Source organism: Abramis brama (genome assembly GCF_963993115.1).
Source record: "Abramis brama genome assembly, chromosome: 1".
Lineage (NCBI taxonomy): Eukaryota > Metazoa > Chordata > Actinopteri > Cypriniformes > Leuciscidae > Abramis > Abramis brama.
Genome location: NC_139963.1, coordinates 70,844,476 through 70,860,894, shown reverse-complemented (window position 1 = coordinate 70,860,894; position 16,419 = coordinate 70,844,476). Strand labels below are relative to the sequence as shown.

Here is a 16,419-nt window from a genome sequence, read left to right as displayed (position 1 = left end):
CTACCTCAGTTAACGTGAATGACTCTGAGCCGCACGAAGACAGGCCAGATGTGACAATTCCAGTGTCTCCTGAACCCAGAGGTGTAAAGTTCAGGCCATATGGCAGACTTTTACTTTCTGACTTTTAGCTGATATGTTATCCTGAGAGATGTAGAAAACCTCCACAAAGGTTTGTAGTTATTTTGCAGCATTGTGTTTAGGTAACTGTAAATGCTATAGAATAAGTTAATAGATTTATATGTTTTGTTTCTTAGTAAGATAAATCTAATCGGGTATCATAGTGTTTGGAGTAACTATGCCCTCTAGTGGTGATCTACATAGAGTGTATTGAGGATCGAGCTCAGTTCAGAGTTCAGTAAAGAGAATGATGTGATTACACAGCAGACGCTTGTGTTGTTATCTTTCCAGCAGACACGACAGAGCCTGTTCTCATAGGAACTGTATCTTGAACTTTAACCTGCACTTGCTGTCAGACTAGATTGAAACAGGTTTTTACTTTAGTAATGTGACTGACTCCACCTCCAAATCTCTTCCTGCTTTCATTTTGGCAAGAAAGAAACGTCTAAACTTGATGAAACTTCGACACAGAGGTATCACGTTTCCTTATAAAAACCCTATTTGTGTTTGTTATATGAAATGTAAATGTGAGATGTAACAAAACTGATGAATGTGATTAATAACTTGATGAGGTGCTGTGACGTGGATTTCAGTTTATTATATCAGAAGGAAATCGGTGTGTGAAAGTTGTAATGTACAATGAGATTTTGGAGCACAAACAATGTCAAATTACTGCATAAACTGTAACTGTTGATTGGGAATCAAACCTGTGACTCTCAGCAGATGTGCAGCTCCATACGACATGAACACAGTTTACATATTGTGATGAATCTCTTGCAGGACGATGAACAGAGAGATGTCAGGAGTCACAGAAGATGATCAGCTGAAGACTTAGAGAAACGGAGGAGAGAACAGAATATCAACATGTCCAGCCCTGACAGCACAGGTGATGAACACAGACAAATCTAAATCTGACATTAATGGTTATTTAATTCCATGAAGTGGAATGATGTAAATGAACACGTGAACTTGTGAAACAGTTTCATCGTATTTAGTTAAAGTTCAGACATATAAACAACATTAAAAGCTTGATTTACACTACAGATTGTAGATATTATTTCTAGATTCAGACTGTATATCTTTATTCTGAATCATTTAATTAAATCCTGTAGTACACAATAATAGATCCACTAAAAATCTGTGTGTGTGTGTGTGTGTGTGTTTATTTTGCAGTGGAAAGAAGTAGTCCAGAGTTGGATCGCCCTAACTGTATGTTAAACTGATTTACACAGTAACTGCATTATGATATAGTTATATAGATTTGATGAACTGTGTCTATAATTAGTTTTTAACATTTAGCACTGTAAATTGTGAATTCTAGCACTTGTATGTCTTTGATCAGTTTCAGAGGGAGAGAAGCTGAATCTGGTTGTGTGTGGAAGTGACGGCACATTAAAATCCTCCATATCAGAGCTGATCAGAGGATCAGACGAGGAGCTTCATGGGCGTCTGGTCCGTCTGGTGGAGCTTCCAGCTCTCGTTCAGCTCTCAGAGGAGGAAGTGATGCGTCAGACTCTCCGCTGTGCGTCTCTCTGTGATCCTGGAGTTCATGTTTTCCTCCTCACAGTTCCTGAAGCTCCACTCAATAATGAAGATAAAGCAGAAATGGATGAGATCCAGAGGATATTCGGCTCCAGAATCAACAAACACATCATGATCCTCATAAAGCAGAATCCAGAGCATCAGACAGCAGAGCTCAATGAAGAAACACAGTCTGTCATTGATGGAGGACGACAACTATATTTTGGTCCCAACACACAAGTGTCCACATTGATGGAGTACGTTGAGAAGATGGTGGAAGAAAACAGAGGAGAGTTTTTCTCCACAGAATCATTTTTGGAGGCGCAGGTGAAAAAACTGCTGCAATTTGAAGACATGAAGAAGAAAATCGACTCACTGGAGACACATTTACTGTCACAAGGTAAGGAACAGTAAAATATAAACTAAACTAAACTCTTAAACTAAAGAGCACGAAAAAATGACAAAAAAATGGTTATGTGGTGCTCTGTATTTTACAACAGTAGAGGTGAAATTCACAACATTCTAAAATAAAATAAACACATTCTGACTGTACAAAAACAAGATCAAAGGTCAAGCTTCGGTAGTAAATGAAAAGTAGATTATTACAATAATCAAACTACTACAATCCCTTGGAATGGTGAGGCTGAGGGCCCTATTTTAACGATCTGAAACGCAAGTGTCAAAGCGCAAGTAACTTTGTGGGTCTCGGCGCTGTTGCTATTTTCAGTTGGATAAATGACTCTTGTGCCAGGCGCAAATCTAAAATGGGTTGGTCTGAAGTAGCTTCATTATTCATAGGTGTGGTTTGGGCGTAACGTGAAATAAACCAATCAGAGCGTCATCTCACATTCCCTTTAAGAGCAGGCGCGCTTTTTCCTTGGCGTATTGCTATTATAACGGCGGATTTGCCAGGCGCGCGCCAGGAGCGGTTCACAGCCGAGGAGAACAACGCTCTCGTCACGGCCGTAAAAGAGAGAGAAGTGACATTGGGGATGGAGAAACACACCCAAATTAGCTTCGGTTAAACAGGTATATAATAATGTGGGTAAATGTGTAAGCTAGATGTATGCTTTTATAATAAATTATCTATCTATCTATCTATCTATCTATCGTTTGTAATAATATGATTTGCAAAAAATGAAAACTGCTGCTTCTGTGTAGATGAGAGAATCAAAGTATATGCGCGTTGTGCACGCTATACATTATGGTCAAGCATGCGCCCTTAAAATAGCATAATGAACAACGCGCAACGCGCCACTGACTTTAGACTAGGTTTTTTCTGGCCAGTGGCGCAATTGTTTTATGGAACAGTAAAATAGCACCAGGGATTGTTTGCGCCGGGACACGCCTCCTTTTTTGCGCTGAACCGCCCAGGGAGCGCAAGTTCATTCCCTAGTTTAGCGACGTGCTTCTGTGGAGGGAAAAGCGCGCTTTGCGCGGGTGCAAAATAGGAATGATACATGCGTCGGTGTACAAAGTCAATTGCGCTGGGTGCAAGATAGGGCCCTGAAAGTTTTACTATAATGCGTTGCTTTGATCAAGTTCTCTGTATTTATCCAAATGCCTTGGGCATGACCGATGTCCGAGTTGAAAATCTAAACACGATAATGAACTTGACAATGGCAGGCGTCACTACAGGTGAGACCGGGAGTATAAAAGGGCTCCTGTGCAATACCGCATCCACTTATTTTCTAAAGGAGACCGTGTGTTTGAACATGCGATCTGAACAGGCAAGTTTATAATATGGCCAGCACTAGCACTGCACATTTTAAAATGTGTGTTCATCAGTGTCAGCGTTTTCTGACACCACATGATATGTGCGTTATGTGTATGGGTGAGGAGCTGTGAGTGTGAGCACGCTCAGTCTTTGAAGGCCCGTATGCGTGCATTGCAAGCATTTTCCTCTGAGGAAACTTCGCTCTCGTCTGTCCCTCTCGGGGGAATCAGGACAGCCATCTGTGCCCTGCGTTTCAGGACCTGCTGGAGCCCATGAGCTTATATCGGGGTTTGAAAATCTCTCGCTTGTCGGCGGCTGAATAGGGAACAAGATGCTGTGTCCCTTTGCCATGTTTCTGGTATCCCTGCACACATCTCCTTCAGACAAGAAGTGGATGGCGTATTGAACAGATACTCTCGGTCTCACCTGTAGTGACGCCATGGGCTGCCGCCTGCCAATGTCAAGTTCATTGTCTTCCACTTCAGACACTGGTCACGAAACCTTTGGAAGCAAAGCACTTGAGTCGGATGTTTAGGTTCTGTTTTTTTGCTAAAAGAATATGCATTGAATGAGACAAAGTGTGCGATGTGCTTGATGTTACAAGAGTTAAGCACAAAATAGATCTCAATGCGTTACTTGCGCTGAAACACCTGAAGTGTGTGCACAGAAAGATTCCTTAGACAGCAATCCTGAATTCAGTTCTCTTGAGCTCCGCATTGCAATGGAATGTTCATATACGCACTGAATTACAGCATTTTAAAATATCCGTCTTGCCGTGTATTCATGCAGACATAGTTCGTTATCTCTTAACTCTTTCCTCGCCATTGAAGGAATTTTCTAGCTTTCCGTGTTTTCACTTATATACGATAGTGGGCGCTATTTCACATCTTCTGAAAGACTTACACCACGGCGAAGAAGAAGCAAGAACCAAGCATTAGAAGATTGCTCACGCAAATGTAAAATAATGCGATCATCAACATTAAACAGCATGTAAATCAAAACTGCCTGATGTTACAGAATGAAATGTCGACCTAGGACGAGCTACAGGACTGTGAAGCTTTGAGGGTGTTGATGTAGAGACAGATGTCATGATAGATAACAGACTGATGTTTTCAGTCCCGCTCCAGCTAAAATATGTTACCTTCTCCTGAAGGTATGAAATAGTTTCAAGTTACGTGTCACCAGCCACATCCCAGCATAATCGCTCATGTTATTAAATCAGTCTTAATGTTTATGTTAATTTAACATGAAAGCAAGCAGACTACTGTGTGCATGGTTTGGCATGACAGAATGCATGCAATGTTCATAATCTCACAAAGCCTCATTATAATCACTGAAGCTGACTGCACAATGAATCTTTCATAACACTGTTTGTTATAATTAGAGGATTCGCCAGCATTCAAAATTCAGCACTGAACAAAAACTCAGTTATGCATCTGATTGCTAGCCTGGAAATCCAGACCTAAATCTAAAAGATGAATGGTCTGGCGTCGATTAGACTCTTGCCTTATCCGGTCGGCAAAACAGCAAAAACGCCCTTCTTGCAAATGAAGGATTCTGTTCCTCTTTAAGATAAAAAGACACTTCTAACTCGTTCTTTGTAGCGGCCAAAGCCGTTTCACTGGTGTTCATCCAGAGGCATCTTGCAATGTTTACCCGCTGTGATTGGTGCAGCTCAGATCGAGGGGCATATTTAATGAGCATCATTACTCGACACCAGAGTAACTCGCTGAGCAAATTCAACTTGTGCTCTCGCGAGAACTCTGGATTACCAGGGTATCTGATTGCACAAAGCAGCAAAAACATGTTAATAGAAACTCTGCCTATGCTTGCACCTGTAAATCGTTTTTATTTTGTTTTATGTTCTTGTTGCTTTTGTCCAGTAGATGAATAACAATTTCTTTGTTTTTAAATTTTTATATTAATATTTAGCTGGAGTCCTGCAAAATTGTTTTATTCTTCCGCATCCAAACACACACTCGGCCATTAAATCTAGTCCCGCTCCATATGTTGATGGACCCGATCTACTCCATCTGTATTTTGATCATCATTCTGAATCCGATCTGGATGTAGTCTTCGACAATAAACTCAGACGTCCTTTTATACTCAAGGGTGATCTGCATGTGATGGTCCCCTTCTCAGGGAACAGGGTTGAATTCTCAACCTGAGACATTTTATTAAATGTCACGTCTAAAATTCAAATTCACAAAATTATTTTGTTTTACATTTTTCCTACTCCAGACTAAACACATATTTCATATTGAAACACATTTGTTGTACTTCACATTTTGTCTGACAGATAACAATTGTCACACAAATGGCTGAAAGCACACAAATGGTGTGTCTCTTAACTGCTATACGACGAGGGGTCTATAATATGCAAATTTTACAGTAAGCTAAATGGTGGGGGTAACAATATTACTCTAAACTATAGAACATACTGTACACTTAGTAAACTTTTTAGGCTTTAAACATTTCCTCTTTTACAGGTTCAACAGAGAGTGAAGATGATCTGAGGATTGTGCTGCTGGGAAAAACAGGAGTTGGGAAGAGTGCAACTGGAAACACCATCTTAGGAAGAGAAGCGTTTACAGCAGAAACATCTCAAGAGTCCGTGACTAAAGAGAGTCAAAGAGAATCATCTGAAATCAACGGCCGACGCGTTACTGTGATCGACACTCCAGGACTGTTTGATACTGAACTTACTAATGAGGAGATCCAGAGAGAAATCAGCAACTGCATCTCCATGATCCTGCCTGGACCGCATGTGTTCATCATTGTGCTCAATTTAGGACAACGATTCACTCAAGAAGAAGCAACAACAGTGAAGATCATCCAAGAGACGTTTGGTGAGAAATCTTTAATGTTCACCATGGTGCTCTTCACCAGAGGCGATTATCTGAAGAACAAAACTATTGAACAGTGTTTGGGGAAACCTGGGTCTGCTCTGATGAAGCTGATTGAAGTGTGTGGAAACAGATATCATGTGTTGAACAATAATCAGCCTGGAGACCGAACACAGGTGTCTGATCTACTGGAGAAGATAGACAACATGGTGAAAGCAAACGGAGGGAGTTTCTACACGTGTAAAATGTTCAGACAGATGGAAAGAGAAAAACAAGAACAACAGATGAAGATCCTGATGGACAGAGTCAGAGAAAGAGCAGAACTGATGAAGAAACTAGAAGAAGAAATGATAAGAGAACGAGCGACATTTAAAAATAAAATAGAGCAACTGATGAAAGAAAAAGAAAAACTGCACACAGATATAGACAGTCTGATGAACAGAATAGAGAATGAGAGGAAGAATAGAGAAGAGGAATATATAAAAAGAGAAGAACGATATAAAACATTAATGAAAGAGAAAGAAGATCTTCAGTCTAATCATGAAGTAGAAGAAAACAAGATGAAGATCCTGATGGAGAGAGTGGAGCAAATGAGCAGAGAAAGAGAAGAACTGATGAAACATAAAGTAGAGAAAGAGAGAATGAAGATGATGATGGAGGAAGAAAGACTGAATCAAGAGAAAGAGAGAAAGAGATGTGAAGAAGAATTGAAAGAGAGAGAAGAACGATATAAAAGAGAAATGAAGGAACAGGAGGTGCAGATGCGAGATGAAATGAAGAAAGAGCGAGAGGCATTTAAACATGAAATAAAGGAAATGAAGCAAGAAAAAGAAAAACTTAAGATCTCATACAACACAGAAATAGACAGTCTGATGAACAGAATACAGAATGAACGACAGAATCATGAAAAAGAGAAAAAGAGAAGAGATGATGAACATACAGAAAGAGAAGAACGATATAAAATCCAGATGAGAAGAGAACGAGAGGAATGGGACCAGCAGAAACTGGAGGAAAAGACGAGAAGAGGAGAAGATGAGAAAGGAAGAGAGAGAGAAAAACAGATGTGTGATGGACAGATTCAGAGACTGAAGAGTGAAATGGAGGGAATAATCAGAGAGAAAGAGAGAATGAAGATGATGATGGAGGAAGAACGACAGAATCATGACAAAGAGAGAGAGATAAGAGAAGAAGATGAGAAAAGAAGAGAGAGAGAAAAACAGATTTGTGATGAACAGATTCAGAGACTGAAAAGTGAAATGGAGAGAATAATCAGAGAGAAAGAGAGAATAGAAAGAGAGAGACAAGGACAAATAGAGGATTTAGAGAAGAGACTGAAAGAAGAAATAAACATAAGAGAAGATCAACAACAGAACTTTAAAGAAAAACTGGAGAGAAGTGGAAGACAAACAATCAAGCATCTATTTCACAGACTCCATCTTCACAATTATCTGAGAGCTTCAGATGTTCTTCGGATATCTGCACATTCATTACAGTCACACAAGTCTTGTGCTGAAGAGGAGCTGATTCAGACTTTCACGCAAAAACTACTGATGTTAAACTACAGAGCAAGATGCATTCATGCTAAAGAGACCAGTGAAATGTCTTTGTCAAACAAAGGAGACAGTCAATCTGAACTCATTCACCCGATGGATGTTCAGATGGCCGTATTTCACTGTGCTGATGGTTTCCTGAAGCAGCTGATGGTCACTAAACTGTCCCAGTGTCAGTACGCTCTGCCTCTGCTTGTTCCTGATCCATTCACACAACAGATTGAGTTTCCTCTCTGGACATTCAGACAAATCAACAAGAGCTGGAAGATGAGAAACACCAACCATGAAATCCTCAGTCAAACCCAGCCGATCTACAAGGCAGAAACTCCAATGGTGTTTTTCTTCAGGTTTGGCTCCGTGTCTTCATCCAAGTCTCAGCTGATGAACAGTCTGATCAATGAGAGACACAACACGTTCTTCCACAGGAACTGCCCAGGCAGCAGCAGATCCAGAGTCCTGATGGATGGAGTGGTGGAGATCGCCTGGTTCTGCCCCTCTGGGAGAGACACAGATAAATTCACTGACTGTGTTGCATTCTGTAATCTACACGGTGATGCAGGAGACCATGAGAAACAGCTGCAGATCTTCTCTGAGATGGCCTCAGTCAATGTTGTTCTTCTTCCACAACTGGACAGGAATGACAGACATATAGCAAAGATACAAAACCTGTACAAGGACAGAAAGCCACTCATTTGTCTATTAACCCTCAGGGGTCTGAGATCACGCCGGCGTGATCTGCTCGATTTTTTTCCTTATGAGTTGATTGAGACCCGAAATTCTCTTTTGACTTTGATTTTACAAAACAAGTTTCATACATCAATCGATTCTGTTAAATGTGTATTATTTTTGTGTATACTCACAATAAAAACATAGTGTTGTGCTTTTTGCCAAATAAAGAAAAATAAACACGAAGCGAGTTCTGCCTACTCTCTGTCCGTGTAGTCCATTCTGAAACGCGTCCGAAAATAAACAATAACAAAGCGAATACTCAGTCAAACAGGCATTCAGACACACAGGCATGAAGCTTGAATTCTCTTCTTTTTAATGAAGTAATTTATATAAAAAACAAATATTCTCATCTTGTGAAATCTGTATTAAAAGAGAGCGATTCCAGTAGACCTCATTAGAGCTAATTCAAATGTAATGTGACTCCGCCCACGGAGAGCGCATGCTATTCAAACGCAAATGGCTGAGGTAATCCACGCAATCCTGTGAACGCCCCCATCAGCTCGACAAAACCAAAACACAAGTTTATTCAGAACATTACTTGTTTACAACGCAGCGCTGTGAGGAATAATGAGGAATACGAGGAATACGAGCTGAGGAATACTAGTAAGTTTTTCCTTCTCGGGTTTCTGTTTATGAATGAATGAACGGCATAGATGCGCGCTGTTTACCACAGCTGGCAAAAAACAATATTACGTGACAGTTCTCCATTATGGACGCGAGCGCGTTTTTAAAAAGCACTAAAGACTTTCAAACATTCACAGAGACCTCAAAACAGAAAGTACAACTCCTTTCTTTAAAACGAATTTCGTTTTGTATCAATTGTATCTTAATTTTAATATTTTTTCATTAACAAATTTCCTGTATTTAAAGTAAATATAGGCTAGCAATCACAACATAAGGTGCTTGAACTGGAGATCATCAACCAGACCGTAGCCTACTCGCCTCACATGTCTAAAAAATGTTAAATATATTTACAGAAAGCTGGTTCTAAACAAAACCATCCAAAACAAAAAAAACTATGTAGCCTAATAAATGTGCGTTTCTCCGGTGCGTTCACTAGCCTACTGCGAAGATCGCGAGTCAATAGCCTATCGTATTTTTTTAATATTTTTATATATATATTTTTTTTTATTGCACAAGTCATACATAAATTCATTCATTCATTCATTCATTATTACATGCATGAACGAATAAAAGAATAGAAAAAAAGGAACATGGAGAAGAAAATCTTATGATACCTGTCGCTTATTTGTGCACATCAGAAAAATAAATAAAAAACAGCTACTTTATAAATGGATCAACCCCAATCCTCACCCCAAACACCAAATATTTTCAGTAATACCTATCTTTACACTTAATTATCATCATTTTAAGCGTGTGTAAGCGTATTTCATGAAAACAACGTTACAGTCAGGTGAAATATGAAAGACAACATTTTGTTTAGTAGATTTGGGTACAGTTTTTACTGTAGAATATACTGCCTCGTCAAATAAGCTTTTGTTTAGCAATTTCTATATATAAAATAGCCTACTATTTTTGTCAAAAATAAAGTCATCAACTAAGATGTTAGCTGTTCCAATGTTGGCTATATTCAAAGTAATGAATACATAGATAAAATGTAGGCCTATAATCTTTTTTTTACAAAGAAAGAGTACACTTGAAATATTGTTGAAATTGTTGTAATTGTAACCTTTTTAATAAAATAGAAAAACATATTTACAAGATAGATGTAAGCAAAAACTTAAATGGTCCTTGCATTGTGGCTCAGTCAGTTGTCACACCTGAGTGAATGGCTCATTATGCAGAGTGGGTGTAAACCACTCCTCGTTCACGCCCCCCTCGCATATTGGCTTTCCAAGCAAAACCTGTTTTACATCAATTTAAATCAATGTATGGTTTTATGTGAACGATAAAGCAAGACTATTTTCACATAATTTTGAAGAAAAAACTATAGGCGATGATATCCTTTAGTCAAAAGTCTTATTGCCACATATTTAGTATGTGTTTTGTGGCCTTATTTCTGCAACTTTCATTTTTATTTTTTCCAATAACCACGCATAAACATTATTCTCTTAAAAATTCAAACATATACATGCATGTTGATCAGATATTTTGGTAGCCCTGTTTGTGCTATATAGAGTGAATTTACACCTTTGCCATTAACATGTTTATAAATAACTGAAAAAAGCACAAATGTCAGAGCATGTCAGAACACCTCCAGGGCCCAGAAAACAGCTCAGACTCCAGAGGGTTAACTGAGGACGATTCTTATTTAATTCAGACGAGGAAAAGAAAATACAAGATTGGTTTGAAAGACAGAAATCGGTTAGAAGTATCTAAAGATCTCAGAAGAGCGATAAATGATTGTCTCTCAGAATCATCTTCCACTTTCAGACTTGAAGATGTGGCCAAACACTCAGACATCAGAGTAGATGAGGAAGATGATGATGACTGCAGGAGAGGAAGAGAAGCAGCACAGCAGATGATGAGTTTACTGAAGGAGAAAGATCTGACAGAAATCAAAGAATCATTTCTGCCTCATCAGGGGAAACTCTGGCATCAGTGGAGTCAGAAGAACAAAGAACTGCATCGACTTCAAGGAGAAAATATAGAAATGGTAACAAGTGTGAAAGAAACAGAGATGAAGGAAATCCGTGAACAGCAGCATAAATCTGACATCAGTGAGTTTATGAAGCTCTTCATAAGACAAATGAACTCACATGATAAACATAAGATGTTTTTCCTCAAATGGCTCAGAATCCTCCTGGATGAACACACATCAGCTGACCTTTCTGCTCTACTCCACAAGTATGATGAAACATGGTCAGAAGTCTTAAAACTGAAAGACAGTAATAAACCTGAAGAACATAAAGCTAAACAAACAGACCTTGTGAGAATATCTGAGGATCTTCAGGCTACAGGCTTTGGTTTGGAGCACATCATGAGGGAGATCGGTCAGATATATGAATCATGTTCATCTGTGAAGAAGCAAAAGAAAGACCTGCAGTTTGACTTCTCTCCTCTCCCGAGTCTCGCCGCAGAGATGATGATCTCTGGATTTCCACTGGAGCTGATGGATGGAGATGCTGCTCATGTTCCTGTGATCTGGATCTCTGCTGTTCTAGATCAACTCATCCAGAAACTGGGACACCAGAGAGTCTTTGTGCTGTCAGTTTTAGGGCTTCAGAGCTCTGGGAAATCCACCATGCTGAACGCCATGTTTGGGCTCCAGTTTGCCGTCAGTGCTGGAAGATGCACCAGAGGAGCTTTCATGCAGCTGGTCCGAGTGTCAGATGAGATGAAGACACAGAAGAACTTTGACTATATTCTGGTCATCGATACTGAGGGTCTTCGTGCTCTAGAACTGACTGGAAGATCAACAAGACATCATGATAATGAATTGGCCACATTTGTTGTTGGTCTTGGAAATCTGACATTGATCAACGTCTTTGGAGAAAACATATCTGAGATGAAGGACATTCTTCAGATTGTTGTTCAAGCCTTCATGAGGATGAAGAAGGTCAGACTGAATCCCAGCTGTGTGTTTGTGCATCAGAACGTTTCAAACATCACAGCTGGAGAGAAAAACATGGATGGAAGGAGACGACTGCAGGTGACACTGGATGACATGACAAAACTCGCTGCTAAAGATGAAGACTGTGATGCAGAATGTTTCAGTGATGTCATTGGATTTGATGTTCAGAAAGATGTGAAGTATTTTGCTCAGCTCTGGGAGGGCAGCCCACCAATGGCACCACCAAACCCAAACTACTGTGACAACATTCAAGAACTAAAGGAAACTATTATGTCTCATGCCTCAAACTCACATGGAATGATGCTGATAGACCTAAAAGATCGTGTTAAAGACCTCTGGGAGGCTTTACTGAATGAACGATTCGTCTTCAGCTTCAGAAATTCTCTGGAGATTTCATCCTACAGGAGACTGGAGACCGAATACAGCAAGTGGACCTGGAGTCTTCGCAGTGCCATGCTGGAAACTGAGAACAAACTACACAACAAAATAGACAATGAAGCGGTTGATGAGGTTAAGGAAACAGATCTTCAAAGAGAACTGAAGACGACAAGAGAAGAAGTGAAAAAATCAATGGCAGAATTATTTGAGAAAGACAAAGATAAAGATATACTGATTCAGTGGAAAACATTGTTTGAAATCAAAATCAAAGATCTTCAGGAAAACATTGTGAGAGAAACAAAGAGGAAATTAAACGAGATTCTTCAGCAGCGAGACCTGAAGAAAAAGATAGATGATCAGAGGACACGTCATGAAAACACTCTCTTTGAAAAGAGCAAAAAACTTGCCTGGAAACTCAAAGCAAATGATCAAGAAACGCTGAAGAAAGAGTTTGATTTGTTTTGGGAACAGTGGATGAAAACAATCATCACAGACAATCCTCCAATCAGAGACATTGACATAATGAGAGATGTGAGAAAGATCCTCAGTGACATCTATCAAAGTGCTCCTGTAGATCACCGGGGGGAGAGCAGGGATATTTTCTCCTTGCAGAGTTATTCAGATTGTGTTGTTCTCAAAAAGTCCCGAAAAGTTTGGATGCAAAAGGCTTACAGAACAGTAATAAAAGAATCATTTGGATATAATCAAAATCTGTCTTTAGAGGATGAAGTCCAAATAAGATCATTAGTCACAGATGTTGCTCAGCAGACAGACAGAATGATTCAGTCATTTAACATTTCAAAGATGGGCTACAACATCAGCTGCATTCAACAGCTCACAGGTTACATCAAGGCAAGAGTGATAGAACATCAGGACGGATCAGTGAAATATGTGTTCAAGAATGAATTCTTCATGGATTTGGTTATTTCCATCTGTAAGAAATCAAAGAAGATGATCACTGATCAACACAGAAAGTTCAGAGAAGCCAATGATCCTGTAATATATGTTGAGAAGAAGAGAGAAGAGTACTATAGTATTTTCCAGAAATACTGTCATGGAGCAACATCAGCTGCTAATTTTGGTGAGATCATCTGTCAGAAACTGAAAGAGCCCATTGAGCAGAGCGTCTACAAGAAGACTTCCAGAGATCTGACCGATGAAACGAGATCAAACTGTGAATCACTGAATGGAAACAGATCAAATCTGGAGAAACACATCCTGAAGACACTGGCAGAAGAGGAGGATTTTAACAAATACATGAACTACATTCATAAACCCAGAGATCACTACAAGAGTTTCATCAGAGATGAAGTCAGACGGTACATCACTGATACGTTCAGAGTCAGTGTTTTACCCAAGATGAAGGAGAACATTAAACTCCTGCAGCAGAAGATCATGAAAGCTGCACATGAATCTACTGAACATGTTGAAGAGAACAGAGGAGATGTTAGTTTGTGGTTGAAGAGTTTCACACAGAAGCTCTCAGATGTGCTGATCTTCTCTGAAAAAGACCTCAGTGGAGTCAAACATGATGATGTTGATGATTTCAACCTTCTAGAAGATGTGATAAGACATGAACTTCCTGCTATAATATCTGACATCAGCAGTAGATTCAACACAAAGTCATTTCCATTAAAGCTGGACAGTAAACTCAGGCCAGATGAGCTTCTGATTGATTACTTCTGTCAGTGCTGTTGGGTTCAGTGTCCGTTCTGTAAAGCCGTCTGCATCAACACCATAGAAAGTGTTGTGTTCAGTTCTTATGTGAAATCTTCTGATAAATCCCTTAAATTGGAACCCCTCCTAAATGATTTACATATTTCAAAAGTAACTGATAAAATTGAAATATCTATGGACGATCTTTTAGTTGCGCGACTCCAGAAAGACCACGCCAGAGAACTTCATAAAGCTAAGAAAACGGAGAAGAGGAAGAAGAAGGACCCAACATCCACAGAACAAGCTGACACATCAAAGTCAACAGGTTGTGAGGATTTTAAGGCAAATGGAGAAACTGCATAAACGATTACTTAGTATTGTAAGGGGAGTTATGTTAGAGAATCAGTATAAATGTCCAAATTGTGAAATATCTGGCTTACAGGAGAAGTTTGAATCACTTGATACAAGCTTGCCCTGTGTTAATGTTTTATAGTTTTAAAAATGTCTTTGCTTGCAAAAGAAGCTTGCAACGCTGGGAGCATGTTGCAAGCTTGCTTTGCAACCACAGTGTTTGTGGTTTCCTTTGATCTCTCTGAGCGAGTTCAGTGGAACAACAGGTGTTAAGGCCATGCCTGCTTACTTGACCTTTTAGCACGATTTAAGAAGATGGAAAGAGGCCTCCTCACAGTTAGAGACGAGGCGAGAAGCGAGCTGTGGTTTTAACACCTGCAGGCCAAGAAACGGCCAAGATGTATTTTAAGCTTTTTAGCATAGGCGATGCAGATGAGATAACCTATACACACATGCTTATTGCATAACAGCTTTAGGGTCATGGAAAATTCCAGACCAATTGTTTTATTCTTCTAAGAATTGTTTCATTGTAAGGGACAGCCCTAAAATGCTTAAGACGGCCCCCATCAAACCATATAAAAGGTTTTGTTTTCAGTTGCTCGGGGCCGCACTTCGAGGTGAAGACCTATACGCATTTCTGTTATTTTTTTCCTTTTTGAATTTATTGTCTTTGTATTGTTCTGAAACTTTTTTAAGTAAAACGAAACCAATTTTTGGTGATTCGAAAAACTTTTAAAATAAGTCTCAGAGTGATTTTTTCCCTAGAGATATCTTTACTTTATTATAGTTTAGATATTAATACTTAGTAAAAGCCCAGTGAAACGGACCCCGGACTGAACTGGATCGGACACCGCCGAGGACCCTGAAGCCATTACAGCATCTTTAACCGGCAGGTAAGGGCAATTTTCTGATTGTAGTTGGATATTGTGAATGTTGTAGATGGACTCAGATGTTACAGCGGTATAGAAACACAACATGGCGCCCAACCGTGTGGGGCATTTTGCTAGTAGGGGAAATTAAAAGACAATTGTTCAGGAATAATAACATGTATAGGTGAAAAGTCCACATACCACAGCCACTGTCAGTGTTCATAGTTCAGAGAAACTAATATGTGACCCGATCTGGCGAAATGAGTCGGAAGTCGCAACGTTCCATTTTAAGATATGGGCCGATTATGTGGAAAAACAATGAAATAATATTTTGAAAAAAAAATTTTTTTTTTGCTGAATTTCAAAGAACAGACATTCAAAAATAATCTCCTAAAGTTTCGTGGTCCAGATAATTGAGTAAAGGTATTTAAATGACTAATAAAGTTTACAAAGTTTTACTAAATTCGCTGAAAATGAATATTGCTTTTCTCAACTCCTCTCCTTACGTCTGAGCATTCCCCGGGAATCCCCTCAAACGTCTCTGCTCTCCAAATATGGTGTTTCACGTTGTATAGAACCAATCAAAAAGCTTAGAAATGTACACAAACGCTGATCATTTGTCAATGGGAAGCCCCGTTTCGACTGACCGGCACGCGATTGGTCCAGCCATCCTCCTGTCAGACTCGTAGCGCTATGTGTAAACAAGCTAGCAGATTTCCTCAGAAAGATTAAATATTATTAATTTGAGAAATGTCGCTGTCAAAAGAGAGCAAAGTCGCCAAAAGCGTTGAACTCACTAGAGGCTTCTAACCTAAGCTCTGCTGCTGGTCATCAAGAGTATCTAAGGCTAGTCAGTGATTGTTTTGGATCTGGAGACGTGTCATCCTCTGATGACAGCGACAGCAGTGACAGCCCTGTGGTATTTATCGTGTATGGATGTGAGTGAGTGCAATTATTCTGTGAGTGTATTTATCTGCAAGGAGAATTCATTACAATGTGTTTGATTTATTTTAACCCAATATTTAACTGTTGGTATCTCCGTTATGAATGTGTTACACTGTTATTGTCAACTAGCCTACACAAAGATATTGCATAGGCTAACATTATTTTGTTCTCTGTTTCCTTGTCTCTCTGCCTCTCTCACTTTCTC

At 39.5% G+C, this 16,419-nt stretch overlaps 1 protein-coding gene across 1 annotated transcript; it reads left to right on the top strand.

Annotated features, from left to right (window-relative positions):
• Positions 1 to 462: 462 nt before the first annotated feature.
• Positions 463 to 15,128, top strand: LOC311095738 (interferon-induced very large GTPase 1-like). The gene is made up of 6 exons (XM_084134452.1): positions 463 to 590; positions 898 to 1,003; positions 1,291 to 1,326; positions 1,460 to 2,038; positions 5,845 to 8,481; positions 10,721 to 15,128. Exons 2-6 carry the CDS (start codon positions 982 to 984, stop codon positions 14,410 to 14,412), a joined length of 6,966 nt encoding a protein of 2,321 aa, XP_083990578.1. The 5' UTR covers positions 463 to 590; positions 898 to 981; the 3' UTR covers positions 14,413 to 15,128.
• Positions 15,129 to 16,419: the final 1,291 nt, after the last annotated feature.

What these genes read in the sequence shown, in the direction of transcription:
- LOC311095738 (XM_084134452.1), top strand. Translation starts at nt 982, where the DNA reads ATGTCCAGCCCTGACAGCACAG. An exon ending in GACACATTTACTGTCACAAG is followed by an intron (nt 2,039 to 5,844) that starts GTAAGGAACAGT and finishes CCTCTTTTACAG; the next exon opens with GTTCAACAGAGAGTGAAGAT. An exon ending in GGGTCTGAGATCACGCCGGC is followed by an intron (nt 8,482 to 10,720) that starts GTGATCTGCTCG and finishes AAAACAGCTCAG; the next exon opens with ACTCCAGAGGGTTAACTGAG.